Genomic DNA, 23,096 nt, shown 5'->3' on the forward strand with positions numbered 1-23,096 from the left:
TATATATAAAAATGAAATAAAATATACTGACTCACAATTTAGTAGTAGTAGTAGGTAGCGTGTAGCAGTAGGCAGCACAACTCAATCAATCCCACAGCCTCGCTCGCGCCGCTGCCCGCGGAATCACTGTCATGATCATCAAGTTAAGACTGCACTGGAGGAGCCGTGCTGCCGTCTTCCCGCTCGAGGTCTCCGCCTCTAAACGTGTTGTGTGTCACTCAGACTCCACCCCTTAGGCCCTTACTGAGAGGAGTTGTGACGCGGGCGGCCAGACGCGGGAGCAGGACTCGGAGCATTTTCTTCGTTATCTCATCTTCTCTATGAGGTGAGTGAGGTGGACCGTGGAGAGGGCCTAATCCTTGCCATGGCAAATGTGCCATTTGAGAATCAAATAATCAATATAAAATATTAATATATTATATACACACGGGTCATGGGTGGCTTTTTTGAACCAAGAAGAGTGAGACTGACGGCTATGATGATTATCCGACCATCCATGGTCCATGAACCATAAGTGTTGTGTTGTGGTGGTGCCTGTGCTTCCTGCGGCCTGCCTCTGCCTGTGCGGCTGTGCCTGCACTGCAGTGGCCACTGGCAGTGGCACAGGCACTTGAGCAAAGCAAATGAGCACTACTAGTGTGAAGGACAGGTGGTGGAAGCATGTTCTGACAAGTTCTTATAATGAAAATAATATAGACAGCTTTTTGAACCAGTGCAGTGCCAGTGCTACTAAGGTGAGAGGCAGAGATAGAGGCTATCCAGTCCACCACTTTACTTGAGCAGATCACAGAAGAAAGGTGGAAGCATCTGACAGCAAGTGACAAGCACTTCTTAGATTGCACACTGGAATTCAGTTTTGGACTTTTCGTTATAAAGTTTAGTTTACACACTTAAACTTGCACCTAACTTATTCACAATCGCAACTTATTTTATTGTGGTATTGTCATATATATTTTATATGAATTTCATTTACATTGTGGGAATAATTTGCACTGCATTTAGCACAGACATGTCACTTTATTTTTGATACTGTGGGCGATGATTTTGAATACAAGAAGAATATATATAATTGCAGGCACTTTATTAGCATTTTTAGCACAGCCACTTTGTTAGTAGTTTTTGATGCATTTTTTACTTTAAGCGTTGTAGGTTTGATGAAGCTGGCCTGGCACATCATCATCAATTGAGCAAATCAAATCAAACCGCGATTAAGAAGACTGCGCATGCTCGTTCTGCCTTTTGATCAGCTGAAAAGATGGACGAACCAAAAACACCACCTTCCACCCCTGGCCCTTCAACTTCAAGTGATCTGCCTGGCTGTGAGAGTGAGGAAGCTCAGGAAGGAGACCACCCCTGGCTTTAAAAGGTGGATGCTTTAAAAGGGGAAGGGAGGGACATACTTTATCTGTTTTTTGTTTACAAAAAGTTACAGCCTAAGGAATTGTGATTGTCCTTTAGGTTAATCATTTGAATAAATCATTTGAAATAATAAAAAACAATATGATGTTCAAACTTTTGACTTCTTTCTTTAATAACTACATAACACAGTACTTGTACTTCTACTTCCAGTACTTGAGTAGAATTTTTTTTTCAAAACTACTGGTACTTTTTACTTTTAGTACTTAAGTAGCAAATTTTTTTAAAAAACTACTTGCAATACTTAAGTAAAAAAAAATGTTGAATACTTTAGTACTTCTACTTAAGTAACTTTTTCTGCGAGCACTTCCACTTCTACTTAAAGTGGAGTTCCACCCTATTTTTATACTTACCTCCATCTTCTCGCTCCGGGTCACCTGAAAAAGAAATGGATAATCGCATATTTTTTTTTTTTTTTACTTACCTCGTAGCGAAGAAAAAATACTTACCTTACTTCCTTCTTCCTCCTTCCTCGGCCGCGGCCCGTCGTCACTTCCTGGCTCTGCAATGATTCCTGGGAGCTGAACGTCATAGCTCCCAGGAATCATTGCGCCTGCACCAGCCCCGACGTCAGTTCCGGGTTGCGCGCGTCATCCCCTTCTAAACAGCTTCTGGGCATGCCCAGAAGCTGTAGAGGGATGACGCGCGTGACCCGGAAGTGACGTCCGGGCCGGCGCAGAGCATCGTGGGACCAAAGAAGGCGGAAGAAGACGCCGAAGGGGATCTCGCTGGCTTCAAGCTGCCCACATCTGAGATGGCAGCGCTGGACAAGACGTTTGCAAGGTAAGTATTTGTCCTAACAGGTAAGTGCAACCCGGGACAGATCAGAGGCTAGCCATTGTGAAATGTACTAGCCCTGACTGTCCCGGGGGTATTAAAAAAAAAAATAAAAAATCCAGGGTGGAACTCCGCTTTAAGTCACTTTTTGATCGAGCACTTGTACTTTTACTCAAGTAGATCTTTTGAGTACTTTATACAAGTCTGCATAGCACAGACCTGCTCGGTGCCACTGGTGCCTGCTGCAGGATGGCTGCTTGCTCCTCCGGCACCCTGCTGACAAAGATCATAACCCCAGACCTCCCCTGGGGCCCCGCGTCCTGGTCACTGCACTGACGCCGCCTCTTTCTGAGGTGTGCTGTCCGAGGCGCTGTCTGTGTCATGCCACCCCCCCCCCCCCACACACACACACACACACACACACACACTACGCCACTGAGTACTGTGCTGCCTCGGCTCTGCATAATGCAATCTATAAAATAATGATTACACACAGTTCTCACACATACACACCCCCCTCTATGATATCTTACAATATGGTAAGATTGTACTGTGGAAATATAAAGAAGTAGACACCCAAATATCAACCCATTGGCCACAAACTGACATTTCGCAATAATTCAAAATGGGTCCGAAATGAAATCTGCCATTGGACAAATACGTTTACAATGCAGATGTGTCATACACCCCCCCCCCCCCCCCCTCTACAATATATTGGAATATGGTAGGATTTTACTATGGAAATTTAAAGATACAGAGCCCCAAATATCAACCCATTGGCTACATTTCGTAGAGGGGGGGGAGGGGGGGTGTATGACACATCTGCATTGTAAGTGTATTTGTCCAATGTGAGATTTCATTTCTGATCCATTTTGAACTATTGCGAAAAGTCAGTTTATGGCCAATGGGTTGATATTTGGGGCTCTGTATCTTTAAATATCCACACTAAAATCCTACCATATTGTGAGGTATCATAGAGGGGGTAGGGGGTGGGGGGCGTATGACACATCTGCATTGTAAACGTATTGTCCAATGGGAGATTTTTTTTTATTGCAAAAATGTCACTTTGCAGCCAATGGGTTGATATTTTGGGCTCTGTGTCTTTAAATTTCTACAGTAAAATACTACCATATTGTACATGTTAAAGGGGGGGGGGGGGGATGTATGTGTGAGAACTGTGTGTAATAATTATTTTATATATTAAATTATGGTATATATTGTGTCATCTTGTTTTTCTCTTGATTATCCAACCAAAAAAAACTTGTCTGATAGTCTGACCCCTGATTTGGAACTGTCTGATGGCGTGACTCCAGTGTGGAGGCAGCAGAGTGGAAGGATCAGCAAAGCAGGCAATGCTTGGGCGACAAGTAGATTGTGATTGACCCCAGCCATAAATGTTGGAAATATTCAGGATGGACAGAAAGGAGTAGAGAGCAGGTTTTACCTAATGGTGTAGTGGGTGAGCTTTGGACATAACCCTGCACCAACACATTTTGGCTTGGTGACAATAAACCAACTTCTTTCGTACAGCTGGTACATCTCTTATCTTTACCTTTTATAGAGAATTCCCTGTATTCCTCCTCATCCATGGACTCGTGTCTCCAGGAGACTCGCACCTCAAAATCCGGACTCTGTAAAAGTTCCTCGGAAATCTCACATTCACTCACAACACTGACAGTTTTATTTAGATTAGATGTATATTTCTCCTGGGATGGGCAGCGTTGTTTCCCCTTCTCTCCTGACCAGTAATGCCACTCAATCTGGATGTGTTTGGGATAGATGTTCTCCAGTAACTGATAGAAAGTCACTTTCCCGGTGCCCAGAGAAGGTTTTAGTGGTTTCCTGATTATCGGTTTAGCTGTAAGAACAATATATTTATGTAAGGGAAGACTTTTATTTTGTACATTGTTACACAAATGTTTCTGCTTTGTACATTTCTTCTGTACTCACCCTGCACCTGTAGAGGTCCTGATCCTCTCTCTATGGGTGTCTCCAGGCTGGGATGGGACACTCTACACATGATCTCCGATTCTCCATCTGCCACAATTGGTGTGAAGAGCAGTCTGGCTGTACAGGAATAGGTGAGATCGGACTGTCTCTGGGACTGGATATCTGGGATCTGGTACCTCTTATGTGATAGAGGAATATATTCCTGGGCTCCTTTCTCCTTCCTGTACCAGATCACAGTCACAGCATCAGGGAAGTATCCGGAGATGTTGTATTGCAGAGTGTTCGGTCGCTCTGTTAGTACATGGGGTATGGGGACCTCCTCAATCACCGGGCACCAGGACAGACCTTTATAAAGTGAAATTATAAATATTAATGTTTTATTTTATTTATTAAAATGCTTTCTAAAGAGACAACCTCACCTGCCCACTGCCTCCTGCAATGTAGCTTTGTAGGATTACTATATTGTAGACAATGGCAATCAGGAGAGCAGAATGGAAAGTGAGTTGAAATATCTGAACAAAGAATTTCTGGTGTCAAAAATGTAAACAAAAAATTTGCACAGAATTAAACCTGATCATAAGGATATAAGGTCATAAGGACCAGGGCCCTTTTTGCTATTCAGCAATGCGCTACTTTACCTGGGAATTGATCGGTCATGCAACATTGTATGCAGATGAACTTTATTTTTTCACAAATAAAGCTTTCTTTTGGTGGTATTTATTCACCACTGGGTTTTTTTTGGAATTTTTTCACTATAAACGAAAATGTATTAGGAAAAAAAAAAAAAAATCGCAGTTGAATAATAATTGTTCTTAAAGGAGTTGTAAAGGCAGGGTTTTTTTTTTATCCTAATGTACTGTGAGCATTAAAATATAAAGCCTTTTATGTGTAGCAGCCTCCCCAGCACCCCTAATACTTACCTGAGCCCCCTCTCTGTCCAACGATATCCATGAGTCGCTCGGTCATCCAGGACTCTCCCTCCTGATTGGCTGAGACACAGCTGTGGCGCCATTGGCTCCCAAGGCTGTCAATCAAATAGCCATTTAGGAGAGAGAGGGGGCGGGGCAAAACAGCAGCTCCATGTCTGAATGGACACACAGAGCTGCAGCTCGGCTCGGGTGTCCCCATATCAAGCTGCTAGCTGTGGGGGCACTCAACAGGAGGGAGGAGCCATGAGCAGGAGGGAGGGACCTGAGAAGAGGAGGAGCCAGGCTGCTTGTGCAAAACCAACTGCACAGACGAGGTAAGTATAAACATGGATCTATGGAATGAATCGGTGCTGATTTTAAAAAAATGCTGCTATAGATATCTAGATGTCATAAACTGCATGTTCATGGGTTAAAAGACAAATCAAAATAAATGACCAAAGTGCAAATTGCAAAAAAATCAATAAATAAATAAATAAAATAGGTGATCTCACAAAAAGATATCCACAGGGTGAGTAAAGTGAATCAAAGTGCCACTCTTGTGTCTGCACAGAATATTGCATTAAGACTTTTTATATTAATTTTATAGTGGACTTTTTGATTTTCATCTGGTACTTTATGTGATTTTATATACCGTATATTTCACTTCATGTATATTTTTGACATATATTTATATATACACTCTTATTGATCATCTATCTATTTATTTATTATAGTGGCACTTTGATTCAATATCACTTTACTCACCCTGCGGATATCTTTTTGTGAGATTTTATTTATTCATTTATTGATTTTTTTTGCAATTTGCACTTTGGTCATTTATTTTGATTTGTCTTTTCACCCATGAACATGCAGTTTATGACATCTAGATATCTATAGCAGTGTTTTTTTTTTTAAATCAGCGCCGATTCTTTTCATAGATCTTTGATTACCCAGTATTTTGTGAAAATACAGAATTGGCTGCTCCCCCCCCCCCCCCTTCCTTCTCACCTGTATATATATTATTTAGTTATCCATCTCTTGGCAGCGCACAGGCTCTTCCCCCCTCTTTTTTTTTTAAGTATAAACATGACTGTTATTTTTTTTTAAATAAGACTTTAAAATCACTTTAATACATTTAGGCCAAAATGTATTCTTCTACATTTCTTTAGTAAAATAATCCAAATCAGTGTATATTTTTAAGTCTGTAGGAAAGTTATAGAATCCACAAACTATGGCATATATCTGAACATTGATCAATCCTGATGTACTGAAGGCCTATCTCATTTCTTGAGGCCCAAAAATGTCAGAACGGTACAAATACCCCCCAAATGACCCCTTTTTAGAAAGTAGACAGTCCAAGGTATTTAGTAAGAGGTATGGTGTGTTTTTGAAATTGTGATTATTTGTCACACAGTTTTGGCGTGGTGGTGATCAGGGTCACTGACTAATGACAGTATGTAAAAAAAAAAATAATAGTTTTGTATTAAATTTTTTTAACTTTTTTTTTCTTTAACATTTTTTCCCCCTTTTTTTAACATCCCGTCATCAGAGTAGTTCAGGGTTTCCATAGTGACACTATACTACTCTAAAGAGGTGATCGGGGATTTTTTTTACACTTGGTTACAGTGATGATCTCAGCAATCGTTGGAACTGTCATGAATGGGTTTCACTTGTAAGCTATTGTAGAAGTCTAGGTCTGCATTTTGTAGTTAGGTTGTTCACTGATAACAAAGGATGTATGTAAGCAAAGCTGTTATTATCTGACACTCATTTTAATGTTTATTGTGAAAATTCACAGTAAATAATGAAGTGCTGGAATTCCGATTACCGTATTTATCGGCGTATAACACGCGCCGGCGTATAACACGCACCTAAATTTTAGGGCAGAAATTTCAGGAAAAAAGCTGAAATTTAAAATAAACAGCTTTAAACTCAGAACATTTTTTTAAAATTAAATGTAGTCTTACCAGTGCCCACAAATGCAGCCTCATCAGCGCAGTGTCCTTAATAGCAGCCTCGCCAGTGCAGTGCCCATACATGCAGCCTCGTCACTGCAGTACCCATACATGCAGCCTTGCCAGTGCCCATACATGCAGCCTCACCAGTGCCCATAATTGCAGCCTCGCCATCGCCAGTGCCCATACATGAAGCCTTCGCCAGTGCCCATAATTGCAGCCTTCGCCAGTGCCCATACATGCAGCCTTCGCCAGTGCCCATAATTGCAGCCTTCGACCAGTACATATACATGCAGCCTTGCCAGTGCCCATACATGCAGCCTCGCCAGCGCCAGTGCCCATAAATGCAGCCTCACCAGTGCCCATAATTGCAGCCTCGCCATCGCCAGTGCCCATACATGCAGCCTTTGCCAGTGCCCATACATGCAGCCTTTGCCAGTGCCCATAATTGCAGCCTTCGCCAGTGCCCATACATGCAGCCTTCCCCAGTGCCCATACATGCAGCCTTCGCCAGTGCCCATAATTGCAGCCTTCGCCAGTGCCCATAATTGCAGCCTTCGCCAGTGCCCATACATGCAGCCTTCGCCAGTGCCCATACATGCAGCCTTCGCCAGTGTCCATACATGTAGTCTTTGCCAGTGCCCATACATGCAGCCTTTGCCAGTGCCCATACATGCAGCCTTCGCCAGCGCCCATAATTGCAGCCTCGCCAGCGCCACTATACACATCACAAAAAATCTCCAGAACGCAGTGCCGAGAGGTAGAAGGGGGCGGGTGGCGCCGAGAGGTAGAAGGGGGCAGGCGGCGCCGAGGAGAAGGAAGGATGTGCTCTCATCGGAAGTCCCGGCGCCTGTGATTGACGTCGGCATAGGAGGCGGGACTTCCAATGACAGCGCGTCCTTCCTTCTCCTCGGCGCCGCCTGCCCCCTTCTAACTCTCGGCGCCGCCCGCCCCCTTCTACCTCTCGGTGCTGCTTTCTGGACATTTTTTTTTTATATTGGCGTATAACACGCACAGCTACTTTTTCCTCCATTTTTAGGAGGAAAAAGTGCGTGTTATACGCCGATAATTACGGTATATCATGAAAGGTTTCTGAGAATAACACTGAACATGTCCCTACTGATGGCCACATTCCCATTTTCCCAAATCCATTATTGGTCATATTATGTATTCAAAGGATGAGATAGCAAAGTTGTAAAAAGAAAACATAGATTCAAACACTAATCCAGTAAAGCCATAACTTTCTTCTCCTTTCCAATCAAGTCCTATTCATTCCAGTTACATCCAACCCAACTGTAACTGCACTGTGGATATTGGATTGTACTAGATTTAGTATGAGTTATGTGGAAGACATGGAAAAATGATTGCTTTGTGGAATGTTGAATGGTTTGCCCTTCTTTTATTGAACTGTTATATGCCAGAAAAAAAGGATCTCTTTTGCATTCCAGTTTGATGGACAAGTGTCTATTCAGTCTTTGTGTAGATAAACAGTAAGGGCCCATTCACACACTAAATGCGTTGGTGTGACGCATTGCCCTTTATTCAGAGAGGCCCGGAGTAAAGGAGAGAAAAGCATTGTTCTCCCGCCTGACCCCCACCAACAGCAATAACAGAGAATAATCACCCACAGTCAGGAGGAAGGCTCTTCAAATCACTGAAGCTGTGAAAAGCAGGGAGTCGGGTGCAAATATTCTCCAATGCAGCTTTCCTCTGACTGAAAACTTCCTGAGGTCCCTAGCTTGACCTCTCCCTATAGCTCCACCCTTTCCTGGCCAAAACACCAATTAAAAGTCCAACCACTTATATTTTCTATTGTACTGGGCTGAAAACTCCTTGTCCCAAACCCCTTTAACCCCTGTCATGCCGGCCCTCCATCCATGTCTCTTCTTTCAGAGAGGCCCGGAGTAAAGGAGAGAAAAGACATGGACGGAGGGCCGGCATGACAGGGTTTAAAGGGGTTTGGGCTAGCAGGGGGTGTCAGCTCAGTCTGATAAGAAACAATGGATTGTGGGACTCACTTGATTGGTGGCTAGGCCTGGAATGGGTGGAGCCACAGGGAGTGGTAAAACTAGGGGGGTCTGAGAAGGTCATCAGTCGGAGGGAAGCTACGTAAGGGAAAACTTCCCAGCAGGTCTGCTGCTCTCTGATTTTCTGCTTTGGTGATTTGAAGAGCCTTCTGGCCTCACTGCAGGCTGCAGCTTTTGTGTGCGGTATTGCTGGGTTACAGTCTGAGTTAGCTGGCTGTTGGTGGGAGTCGGGAAGGGTAGCCTTGCTCATTCTCCCCTGCTCTGGCACGTGCTCAGAGGCTGAGGCCTCTGGAGTGCTTCAGATCCCCCACATGGCTCCTGGGCCAGCACCAGTTTAGGGACCTTTCTCCCAGTGTCTTAGGGGCCCCTCTGGGTTCTGCACCAGGCGTGCCACTCAGCTAATGCTCTGGTGCAGCCGAGGAGGAATCATCTGCCACTGCGTCTGCACCTCTGAGCGGGATTTCTGCTTTGGGGCGGCTCGGCGCGGGAGTTACTATGGGCCCTGGTGTGGCTGGTGACCCCTGTCCAGCGTATTTAGGTTTTGTGCTGCCCTAGGCCTGACTAAACTTGTGCACCCCCTAATTTAAATATGACCCATCCCTTACTTTAAAGGCCACACCCCTTCCTGTTTATGACCCGCCCTGTCATCTAAAAACCACAGACCACAACCACAGTCTATCAGTGTCCATCAGTGTAGCCTCATCAGTTCCAATAAGTTCAGCCTCATCAGTGCTGCCTTATCAGTGCAGCCTCATTACTGCCCATTAGTGCAGCATATCAGTGCGGCCTCATCAGTGGCCATCATTCCAGCCCCATCAGTGGCCACCAGTGCAGCTTATCTATGCCCATTAATGCAGCCTATCAGTGCATCATATCAGTACCCATGAGTGCTGCCTTATCAGTGCAGCATATCAGTATTGCCTTATCAGTGCCACCTCATCAGTGACTATCAGTGCAGCCTCATCAGTGGCCATCAGTGCAGCCTATTAGTGCCCATCAGTGCAACAAATCAGTGCCCATCAGAGCAGCATATCAGTGCAGTCCCATCAGTGAAGCTTATCAGTGCCACCTCGTGCCCATCAGTGCAGCCTCATCAGTGCAGCACATCAGTGCAGCACATCAGTGCTGCCTTATCAGTGCAGCCTCATTAGTGCCCATCAGTGCAGTTTATTAGTACCCACCATTGCCACCTCATCAGTGGCCATCAGTGCAGCCTATTAGTGCCCATCAGTGCAGCCTATTAGTGCCCATCAATGCAGCCTATTAGTGCCCATCAGTGCAGCATATTAGTGCCCATCAGTGCAGCCTATTAGCGCCCATCAATGCAGCATATCAGTGCCTATCAGTGCAGTCTATTAGTGCTCATCAGTGCAGCATATCAGTGCTCATCAGTGCAGCCCTATCAGTGCAGCTTATCAGTGCCACCTCACCAGTGGTCATCAGTGCAGCCGTATCAGGGCCCATTAGTACAGCCTTATGTGACTGGATTAGTAAGATTATTCCTTATTTTTTTTATATTTGGACTTGTGTTTGCTGCCACTGATTGTAATCATAGGATAGTTTCACTTATTTGTATAATGACTAGGAAGTCCATAGTCATTATACAAATAAATGAAATAATCAGTGGCAGCATCAAAAAGGGGAATTGGTCTGGAGCCATCTGTAGACCACCTCCATCCCGAAACAATCATAGAAAGAGAAAATTGGCCCGTGGGACTTTATATGAGGTGGGTACATGTGACTGGAAATAACAAAAATGAGTAATTGAAAAAATATAATCTTTATTGCAAAAATTGACATCGAAGTTGTGCGCATGAAGCGCTGGGATAACAGACTTCATTGGAAATCATTGAAAACATGTATAACATAAAATACCATACATAAAATATACAATATTTATGAGAATGTAAAACATCTAAATCTCAAGGACAAAGACATGGTAAATAATTTTCACATAGCGTATAAATGTCGTATAAATGTCATGCATCTAAGCTGACGCATTTCGCGAGTCACTGCTCGCTTCTTCAAGAGAGAATGCATTGGAAAAATGATAAATCTGAAAAAATGAATGAAAAAAAAATAAAAAAATTAAAAAATGGAAGTATAGCTCATGATGGTATTAAGAGAGGATTTTGTAAGTCATGGGGAACTCATTGGAGTGCCCACTACTCACATTTCAAAGGCTGGAATCAAGGAGTGGAACTCCGTGCGGTAGCAATGGTGTAGGTCTGGCCCGGGAGCTGAAGGGTCCCATCGGACGACAATACAGTGGAGTGGCCCATGGGAGGTAAGTGACCAAAGTGTGGAGTAAAAGCCATAAGCCTTCCATGTCTGTCATAAAATTGGAATTTATAGAATAAAGTATGTAGGTAAATATGTATAGTATATGATACAATGTAGTACAAAGTCTATCATGTATATTAAACATTGAACAAATATCCAAATGCCATGCACAGTGCAGGAAGGACTGATATGATTGGTATAATAAAGTATTAAACAATGTGGAAATGAGTAATGGCTGAGAGAAAGGCAAATAGGTAGAAAGTGGAAGTGGAAAGAGTGTGACAGTGAGTGAAGGAAAGTGTGGAAGATGAAAGTGGTACAAAAAGAAAGAAGAAGGCAAGGTTGGCGTCCAGCAATATAGCAACCATGGTGATAGTAAAGTGAGGATGTAGGATAATGTGTGGCAGGTGCCGGGAACCCACAAAATGAGGGATGGGAAGGAGTGGTGCAAATGGAAAAAAGGTGCTTGCCAGGTAGAGTGAATGGAGAACGAGTGCCGTGTGTAAAGTAAGAAAGGAGAGAAGTGTCAAGGGTCAGCCTTACCATGGGCATCTTCCGCCAGTGCCGTCTGTGGGGCCCTAACGTCATACAGCGGGTGGAGCAGAGACAAGCATCTGCAGCCTCGTGGGGGAGCGGACGCATAAGCGCAAACCTCCCCCATCTAGAACCCGTAGATGTAGAGCACATGGACGTGATGGCGCCGCGCAAAGGCGCCGGCGTGACGTCAGATGTGCGGCATGACGCCGATGTGGGGGTGGACCCGTCCGACGAAGGGAAGGGCGGGTACAGCAAGGGAGGAGGCACCTCCCTCTTTCCACATCGCAGCTCCCGGGACACAGGCATCCACCAAACACACCAGCACAGATACATCCAGGAAACCAGTATGTTGAAAACCTCCAATATGATGTGCAAGTAGATCATAGGCAAAAATGCTATCTGGATGTATAAATGCTAAAAAATGAATGAAATAAAATAAAATAAAATAAAATAAGTAGAATACCAGCACTGATGACAACAGACCAAAAAGTGGGCACTTGTGGGTGTCTTCCACCCGGGTTCAATATCAAAAAGGGGAATTGGTCTGGAGCCATCTGTAGACCACCTCCATCCCGAAACAATCATAGAAAGAGAAAATTGGCCCGTGGGACTTTATATGAGGTGGGTACATGTGACTGGAAATAACAAAAATGAGTAATTGAAAAAATATAATCTTTATTGCAAAAATTGACATCGAAGTTGTGCGCATGAAGCGCTGGGATAACAGACTTCATTGGAAATCATTGAAAACATGTATAACATAAAATACCATACATAAAATATACAATATTTATGAGAATGCAAAACATCTAAATCTCAAGGACAAAGACATGGTAAATAATTTTCACATAGCGTATAAATGTCGTATAAATGTCATGCATCTAAGCTGACGCGTTTCGCGAGTCACTGCTCGCTTCTTCAAGAGAGAATGCATTGGAAAAATGATAAATCTGAAAAAATGAATGAAAAAAAAATAAAAAAATTAAAAAATGGAAGTATAGCTCATGATGGTATTAAGAGAGGATTTTGTAAGTCATGGGGAACTCATTGGAGTGCCCACTACTCACATTTCAAAGGCTGGAATCAAGGAGTGGAACTCCGTGCGGTAGCAATGGTGTAGGTCTGGCCCGGGAGCTGAAGGGTCCCATCGGACGACAATACAGTGGAGTGGCCCATGGGAGGTAAGTGACCAAAGTGTGGAGTAAAAGCCATAAGCCTTCCATGTCTGTCATAAAATTGGAATTTATAGAATAAAGTATGTAGGTAAATATGTATAGTATATGATACAATGTAGTACAAAGTCTATCATGTATATTAAACATTGAACAAATATCCAAATGCCATGCACAGTGCAGGAAGGACTGATATGATTGGTATAATAAAGTATTAAACAATGTGGAAATGAGTAATGGCTGAGAGAAAGGCAAATAGGTAGAAAGTGGAAGTGGAAAGAGTGTGACAGTGAGTGAAGGAAAGTGTGGAAGATGAAAGTGGTACAAAAAGAAAGAAGAAGGCAAGGTTGGCGTCCAGCAATATAGCAACCATGGTGATAGTAAAGTGAGGATGTAGGATAATGTGTGGCAGGTGCCGGGAACCCACAAAATGAGGGATGGGAAGGAGTGGTGCAAATGGAAAAAAGGTGCTTGCCAGGTAGAGTGAATGGAGAACGAGTGCCGTGTGTAAAGTAAGAAAGGAGAGAAGTGTCAAGGGTCAGCCTTACCATGGGCATCTTCCGCCAGTGCCGTCTGTGGGGCCCTAACGTCATACAGCGGGTGGAGCAGAGACAAGCATCTGCAGCCTCGTGGGGGAGCGGACGCATAAGCGCAAACCTCCCCCATCTAGAACCCGTAGATGTAGAGCACATGGACGTGATGGCGCCGCGCAAAGGCGCCGGCGTGACGTCAGATGTGCGGCATGACGCCGATGTGGGGGTGGACCCGTCCGACGAAGGGAAGGGCGGGTACAGCAAGGGAGGAGGCACCTCCCTCTTTCCACATCGCAGCTCCCGGGACACAGGCATCCACCAAACACACCAGCACAGATACATCCAGGAAACCAGTATGTTGAAAACCTCCAATATGATGTGCAAGTAGATCATAGGCAAAAATGCTATCTGGATGTATAAATGCTAAAAAATGAATGAAATAAAATAAAATAAAATAAAATAAGTAGAATACCAGCACTGATGACAACAGACCAAAAAGTGGGCACTTGTGGGTGTCTTCCACCCGGGTTCAATATCAAAAAGGGGAATTGGTCTGGAGCCATCTGTAGACCACCTCCATCCCGAAACAATCATAGAAAGAGAAAATTGGCCCGTGGGACTTTATATGAGGTGGGTACATGTGACTGGAAATAACAAAAATGAGTAATTGAAAAAATATAATCTTTATTGCAAAAATTGACATCGAAGTTGTGCGCATGAAGCGCTGGGATAACAGACTTCATTGGAAATCATTGAAAACATGTATAACATAAAATACCATACATAAAATATACAATATTTATGAGAATGCAAAACATCTAAATCTCAAGGACAAAGACATGGTAAATAATTTTCACATAGCGTATAAATGTCGTATAAATGTCATGCATCTAAGCTGACGCGTTTCGCGAGTCACTGCTCGCTTCTTCAAGAGAGAATGCATTGGAAAAATGATAAATCTGAAAAAATGAATGAAAAAAAAATAAAAAAATTAAAAAATGGAAGTATAGCTCATGATGGTATTAAGAGAGGATTTTGTAAGTCATGGGGAACTCATTGGAGTGCCCACTACTCACATTTCAAAGGCTGGAATCAAGGAGTGGAACTCCGTGCGGTAGCAATGGTGTAGGTCTGGCCCGGGAGCTGAAGGGTCCCATCGGACGACAATACAGTGGAGTGGCCCATGGGAGGTAAGTGACCAAAGTGTGGAGTAAAAGCCATAAGCCTTCCATGTCTGTCATAAAATTGGAATTTATAGAATAAAGTATGTAGGTAAATATGTATAGTATATGATACAATGTAGTACAAAGTCTATCATGTATATTAAACATTGAACAAATATCCAAATGCCATGCACAGTGCAGGAAGGACTGATATGATTGGTATAATAAAGTATTAAACAATGTGGAAATGAGTAATGGCTGAGAGAAAGGCAAATAGGTAGAAAGTGGAAGTGGAAAGAGTGTGACAGTGAGTGAAGGAAAGTGTGGAAGATGAAAGTGGTACAAAAAGAAAGAAGAAGGCAAGGTTGGCGTCCAGCAATATAGCAACCATGGTGATAGTAAAGTGAGGATGTAGGATAATGTGTGGCAGGTGCCGGGAACCCACAAAATGAGGGATGGGAAGGAGTGGTGCAAATGGAAAAAAGGTGCTTGCCAGGTAGAGTGAATGGAGAACGAGTGCCGTGTGTAAAGTAAGAAAGGAGAGAAGTGTCAAGGGTCAGCCTTACCATGGGCATCTTCCGCCAGTGCCGTCTGTGGGGCCCTAACGTCATACAGCGGGTGGAGCAGAGACAAGCATCTGCAGCCTCGTGGGGGAGCGGACGCATAAGCGCAAACCTCCCCCATCTAGAACCCGTAGATGTAGAGCACATGGACGTGATGGCGCCGCGCAAAGGCGCCGGCGTGACGTCAGATGTGCGGCATGACGCCGATGTGGGGGTGGACCCGTCCGACGAAGGGAAGGGCGGGTACAGCAAGGGAGGAGGCACCTCCCTCTTTCCACATCGCAGCTCCCGGGACACAGGCATCCACCAAACACACCAGCACAGATACATCCAGGAAACCAGTATGTTGAAAACCTCCAATATGATGTGCAAGTAGATCATAGGCAAAAATGCTATCTGGATGTATAAATGCTAAAAAATGAATGAAATAAAATAAAATAAAATAAAATAAGTAGAATACCAGCACTGATGACAACAGACCAAAAAGTGGGCACTTGTGGGTGTCTTCCACCCGGGTTCAATATCAAAAAGGGGAATTGGTCTGGAGCCATCTGTAGACCACCTCCATCCCGAAACAATCATAGAAAGAGAAAATTGGCCCGTGGGACTTTATATGAGGTGGGTACATGTGACTGGAAATAACAAAAATGAGTAATTGAAAAAATATAATCTTTATTGCAAAAATTGACATCGAAGTTGTGCGCATGAAGCGCTGGGATAACAGACTTCATTGGAAATCATTGAAAACATGTATAACATAAAATACCATACATAAAATATACAATATTTATGAGAATGCAAAACATCTAAATCTCAAGGACAAAGACATGGTAAATAATTTTCACATAGCGTATAAATGTCGTATAAATGTCATGCATCTAAGCTGACGCGTTTCGCGAGTCACTGCTCGCTTCTTCAAGAGAGAATGCATTGGAAAAATGATAAATCTGAAAAAATGAATGAAAAAAAAATAAAAAAATTAAAAAATGGAAGTATAGCTCATGATGGTATTAAGAGAGGATTTTGTAAGTCATGGGGAACTCATTGGAGTGCCCACTACTCACATTTCAAAGGCTGGAATCAAGGAGTGGAACTCCGTGCGGTAGCAATGGTGTAGGTCTGGCCCGGGAGCTGAAGGGTCCCATCGGACGACAATACAGTGGAGTGGCCCATGGGAGGTAAGTGACCAAAGTGTGGAGTAAAAGCCATAAGCCTTCCATGTCTGTCATAAAATTGGAATTTATAGAATAAAGTATGTAGGTAAATATGTATAGTATATGATACAATGTAGTACAAAGTCTATCATGTATATTAAACATTGAACAAATATCCAAATGCCATGCACAGTGCAGGAAGGACTGATATGATTGGTATAATAAAGTATTAAACAATGTGGAAATGAGTAATGGCTGAGAGAGAGGCAAATAGGTAGAAAGTGGAAGTGGAAAGAGTGTGACAGTGAGTGAAGGAAAGTGTGGAAGATGAAAGTGGTACAAAAAGAAAGAAGAAGGCAAGGTTGGCGTCCAGCAATATAGCAACCATGGTGATAGTAAAGTGAGGATGTAGGATAATGTGTGGCAGGTGCCGGGAACCCACAAAATGAGGGATGGGAAGGAGTGGTGCAAATGGAAAAAAGGTGCTTGCCAGGTAGAGTGAATGGAGAATGAGTGCCGTGTGTAAAGTAAGAAAGGAGAGAAGTGTCAAGGGTCAGCCTTACCATGGGCATCTTCCGCCAGTGCCGTCTGTGGGGCCCTAACGTCATACAGCGGGTGGAGCAGAGACAAGCATCTGCAGCCTCGTGGGGGAGCGGACGCATAAGCGCAAACCTCCCCCATCTAGAACCCGTAGATGTAGAGCACATGGACGTGATGGCGCCGCGCAAAGGCGCCGGCGTGACGTCAGATGTGCGGCATGACGCCGATGTGGGGGTGGACCCGTCCGACGAAGGGAAGGGCGGGTACAGCAAGGGAGGAGGCACCTCCCTCTTTCCACATCGCAGCTCCCGGGACACAGGCATCCACCAAACACACCAGCACAGATACATCCAGGAAACCAGTATGTTGAAAACCTCCAATATGATGTGCAAGTAGATCATAGGCAAAAATGCTATCTGGATGTATAAATGCTAAAAAATGAATGAAATAAAATAAAATAAAATAAGTAGAATACCAGCACTGATGACAACAGACCAAAAAGTGGGCACTTGTGGGTGTCTTCCACCCGGGTTCAATATCAAAAAGGGGAATTGGTCTGGAGCCATCTGTAGACCACCTCCATCCCGAAACAATCATAGAAAGAGAAAATTGGCCCGTGGGACTTTATATGAGGTGGGTACATGTGACTGGAAATAACAAAAATGAGTAATTGAAAAAATATAATCTTTATTGCAAAAATTGACATCGAAGTTGTGCGCATGAAGCGCTGGGATAACAGACTTCATTGGAAATCATTGAAAACATGTATAACATAAAATACCATACATAAAATATACAATATTTATGAGAATGCAAAACATCTAAATCTCAAGGACAAAGACATGGTAAATAATTTTCACATAGCGTATAAATGTCGTATAAATGTCATGCATCTAAGCTGACGCGTTTCGCGAGTCACTGCTCGCTTCTTCAAGAGAGAATGCATTGGAAAAATGATAAATCTGAAAAAATGAATGAAAAAAAAATAAAAAAATTAAAAAATGGAAGTATAGCTCATGATGGTATTAAGAGAGGATTTTGTAAGTCATGGGGAACTCATTGGAGTGCCCACTACTCACATTTCAAAGGCTGGAATCAAGGAGTGGAACTCCGTGCGGTAGCAATGGTGTAGGTCTGGCCCGGGAGCTGAAGGGTCCCATCGGACGACAATACAGTGGAGTGGCCCATGGGAGGTAAGTGACCAAAGTGTGGAGTAAAAGCCATAAGCCTTCCATGTCTGTCATAAAATTGGAATTTATAGAATAAAGTATGTAGGTAAATATGTATAGTATATGATACAATGTAGTACAAAGTCTATCATGTATATTAAACATTGAACAAATATCCAAATGCCATGCACAGTGCAGGAAGGACTGATATGATTGGTATAATAAAGTATTAAACAATGTGGAAATGAGTAATGGCTGAGAGAAAGGCAAATAGGTAGAAAGTGGAAGTGGAAAGAGTGTGACAGTGAGTGAAGGAAAGTGTGGAAGATGAAAGTGGTACAAAAAGAAAGAAGAAGGCAAGGTTGGCGTCCAGCAATATAGCAACCATGGTGATAGTAAAGTGAGGATGTAGGATAATGTGTGGCAGGTGCCGGGAACCCACAAAGTGAGGGATGGGAAGGAGTGGTGCAAATGGAAAAAAGGTGCTTGCCAGGTAGAGTGAATGGAGAACGAGTGCCGTGTGTAAAGTAAGAAAGGAGAGAAGTGTCAAGGGTCAGCCTTACCATGGGCATCTTCCGCCAGTGCCGTCTGTGGGGCCCTAACGTCATACAGCGGGTGGAGCAGAGACAAGCATCTGCAGCCTCGTGGGGGAGCGGACGCATAAGCGCAAACCTCCCCCATCTAGAACCCGTAGATGTAGAGCACATGGACGTGATGGCGCCGCGCAAAGGCGCCGGCGTGACGTCAGATGTGCGGCATGACGCCGATGTGGGGGTGGACCCGTCCGACGAAGGGAAGGGCGGGTACAGCAAGGGAGGAGGCACCTCCCTCTTTCCACATCGCAGCTCCCGGGACACAGGCATCCACCAAACACACCAGCACAGATACATCCAGGAAACCAGTATGTTGAAAACCTCCAATATGATGTGCAAGTAGATCATAGGCAAAAATGCTATCTGGATGTATAAATGCTAAAAAATGAATGAAATAAAATAAAATAAAATAAAATAAGTAGAATACCAGCACTGATGACAACAGACCAAAAAGTGGGCACTTGTGGGTGTCTTCCACCCGGGTTCAATATCAAAAAGGGGAATTGGTCTGGAGCCATCTGTAGACCACCTCCATCCCGAAACAATCATAGAAAGAGAAAATTGGCCCGTGGGACTTTATATGAGGTGGGTACATGTGACTGGAAATAACAAAAATGAGTAATTGAAAAAATATAATCTTTATTGCAAAAATTGACATCGAAGTTGTGCGCATGAAGCGCTGGGATAACAGACTTCATTGGAAATCATTGAAAACATGTATAACATAAAATACCATACATAAAATATACAATATTTATGAGAATGCAAAACATCTAAATCTCAAGGACAGCAAACACAGGTCCAAATGTCTTATAAGATAGGAGTAATCTTACTAACCCAGTGACATATTGTGATAGCACATATAGAGGTGAGCAGGTCCAAAATATTATTGCCATCATATACAATTAAAAGTCTTAATTGTATATGATGCAATTCAGCATGCTCGTTCAAGGACAAGGATGTTTAAAGAAATGAAATTATATTATTGATATGATGCCTGCCATACCTGGGGGTGGAGGAGGGTAAGTAGAGCATTAGGCTGCAGTGGCACACTTTTTAGTATAAGCAGCCGTGAGCCGTCGGGCCAGTTATATTAAGTGTGGTCGGTGGCCTGCAGTCTGTCCGAATGTCCTGCCTGGCCGGTATTATACCGGCAGGTAACAGTGTGACCGCTTTATGGGGGGTGCCAGACTGATTTGCCTCCTGGACAATGCCCTCCAGCCCAATAAGACTGCCACTATACTAAAAGTGTAGCACAAGCCTGCGGGGACCCTTTTGGTGCGGGAGCTGGGAGGAGGCTGTTTTTTTTTTTGTATGCGGGTTGCAGCTTTTTTGCTGCCCCCCCCCTGCAAAGTGCCGCCCTAGGCCTGGGCCTTGTCGGCCTAGGCCAAGATACAGCACTGCCGTCCATCTCCCTCATTCGAACAGATGGTACTTCTCTTATCTTTACCTTTTATAGAGAATTCCCTGTATTCCTCCTCATCCATGGACTCGTGTCTCCAGGAGACTCGTACTCTGAAATCCAGACTCTGTAAAAGTTCCTCGGAAACCTCACATTCGCTCACAACACAGACAGTTTTATTTAGATTAGATGTATATTTCTCCTGGGATGGGCAGCGTTGTTTCCCCTTCTCTCCTGACCAGTAATGCCACTCAATCTGGATGTGTTTGGGATAGAAGCTCTCCAGTAACTGATAGAACGTCACTTTCCCGGTGCCCAGAGAAGGTTTTAGTGCTTTCCTGATTCTCGGTTTAGCTGCAAGAACAATATATTTATTTAAGGGAAGACTTTTATTTTGTACATTATTACACAAATGTTTCTGCTTTGTACTTTTCTTCTGTACTCACCCTGCACCTGTAGAAGTCCTGATCTTCTCTCTATGGGTCCCTCCAGGCTGGGATGGGACACTCTACAAATGATCTCCGATTCTCCATCTGCCACAGTTGGTGTGAAGAGCAGTCTGGCTGTACAGGAATAGGTGAGATCGGACTGTCTCTGGGACTGGATGGCTGGGATCTGGTACCTCTTATCATGTGATAGAGGAATATATTCCTGGGCTCCTTTCTCCTTCCTGTACCAGATCACAGTCACAGCATCAGGGAAGTATCCGGAGATGTTATATTGTAGAGTGTTCTGTTGCTCTATTAGTACATGGGGTATGGGGACCTCCTCAATCACCGGGCACCAGGACAGACCTTTATAAAGTGAAATTATAAATATTAATGTTTTATTTTATTTATTAAAATGTTTTCTAAAGAAAACCTCACCTGCCCACTGCCTGCTGCAATGTAGCTTTGTAGGATTACTATATAGTAGACAATGGCAATCAGGAGAACAGATGGTAAAGTGAAGTGTGGGAAATTGAAATATCTGAACAAAGAATTTCTGGTGTCAAAAATGTAAACAAAAAATTTGCATGGAACTAATTCTAATAATAAGGACATTTTCGAGTTTTTGTCTTCCTATCATTAATAATTGCAGCCAATCAGAACGTCTCTGTTAAATCGTTATCCAGTCAGGATCATAGAGTTGTGCAAGATTTTTTTCATAGGTATATTGCTTTATTTACCAACACTATGAAAAGCACTCTCATTATCAGGATCTGATTGAGATTTTTAAACAGTTAGTGGGCAACTTGGATATGAAAATGGAAGAGTTATAATATCTTTGTGAAATAAACTCCCTCAGGAACTAGTTCTGACCAGCTCGGGAGAATACTTTAAAGAAGGGAATTTTTTTTTTTTTACTTTATGCAGTAGGGCTGTGCCCACACTGCATAGGTACACTGCTAATTTTTTATCTAGGGGTACGGAGAGCAGAGACATACACTATATTACCAAGAGTATTGGGACGCCTGCCTTTACACACACATGAACTTTAGTGTCATCCCAGTCTTAGTCTGTGGGGTTTAATATTGAGTTGGCTTCAACTCTTCTGGAAAGGCTGTCCACAGCTTTAGGAGTGTCTATGTGAATGTTTGACCATTCTTCCAGAAGAGCATTTGTTAGGTTAGGCAGTGATGTTGGAGAGAAGGCCTGGCTCACAGTCTCTGATCTAATTCATCCCAAAGGTGTTCTATTGGGTTGAGGTCAGGACTCTGTGCAGGCCAGTCAAGTTCCTCCACCCCAAACTCGCTCATCCATGTCTTTATTGACCTTGCTTTGTGCACTGGTGAGCAGTCATTTTGGAACAGGAAGGGGCCATCCCAAAACTGTTCCTACAAAGTTGGGAGCATGAAATTGTCCAAAATGTCTTGGTGTGCTGACGCCTTAAGAGTTCCCTTCACTGGAACTAAGAGGCCAAGCCCAACCCCACACCATAATCTCTGATAGAACACCTTTGGGAGGAATTAGAGCTGAGACTGCAAGCCAGGCCTTCCCTCCAACATCAGCGCCTGACCTCACAAATGCGCTTCTGGAAGAATGGTCAAACATTCCCATAGACACTCCTAAACCTTGTGGACAGCCTTCCCAGAAGAGTTGAAGCTGTTATAGCTGCAAAGGGTGGGCCAACTCAATATTAAAGTCTAAAGATTAAGACTGGGATGCCATTAAATATTATGTGCGTGTAAAGGCAGGCGTCCCAATACTTTTGGTAATATAGTGTACTTACCTAATGCGCCAATCCTAGGAGTGCAAGACCGGTCCCCACCACTCGTGCCCCCCCCCATGCTACCATTCTTATGCATAGACTTTTCCTGACATCATCACATCTGGACGTGAGGGGGAGTTTTTTTCCGGAGGCTCGCAGGATCAGATAAGTTTAGCTTTTCCTTGTGCCCCTAGACAAAACAAGCCGGTAATACATGCAGTGCCCGGAGTTCTTCTTTAATCACTTGACCTCGGAAAGGTTTTACCCCCTTCATGACCAGGGCCCTCTTTGCTATTCAGCATTGCGCTACTTTTAACTGGCAATTGATCGGTCATGCAACATTGTATGCAGATGAACTTTATATCATTTTTTTTTTTCACAAATAAAGCTTTCTTTTGGTGGCATTTATTCAGCACTGGGTTCTTTTTTATATTTTTTTCACTATAAACGAAAATGTATTAAAAAAAAAAAACAAAAAAACAAACAAAAAAAAAAAAACATAACTGTTGATTAATAATTGTTCTTAAAAGAGTTGTAAAGGCAGAAGTTTTTTTTATCTTAATGAATTGTGAGCATTCAAATAAAAAGCCTTCTATGTGCAGCAGCCTCCCCAGCACCCCTAATACTTACCTGAGCCCCCTCTCTGTCCAACGTTGTCCACGAGTCGCTCGGCCATCCGGGACTCTCCCTCCTGCTTGGCTGAGACACAGCTGTGGCGCCATTGGCTCCCGGGGCTGTCAATCAAATAGCCAATCAGGAGAGAG

General features: G+C 43.6%; 1 protein-coding gene across 1 annotated transcript in view; it reads right to left on the bottom strand.

Annotated features, from left to right (window-relative positions):
- Positions 1 to 23,096, bottom strand: part of LOC309558535 (uncharacterized protein) — a gene marked incomplete at both ends in the record, with an annotated part of 302,626 nt that overhangs the window by 49,959 nt on the left and 229,571 nt on the right. The window contains 2 exons of the mRNA XM_082261614.1: positions 20,176 to 20,496; positions 20,589 to 20,936. Coding sequence (XP_082117740.1) covers positions 20,176 to 20,496; positions 20,589 to 20,936 — 669 coding nt within the window. The remainder of the gene's footprint in view (positions 1 to 20,175; positions 20,497 to 20,588; positions 20,937 to 23,096) is intronic.

Source organism: Pelophylax lessonae, assembly GCF_965119305.1.
Source record: "Pelophylax lessonae genome assembly, chromosome: 6".
Classification (NCBI taxonomy): domain Eukaryota; kingdom Metazoa; phylum Chordata; class Amphibia; order Anura; family Ranidae; genus Pelophylax; species Pelophylax lessonae.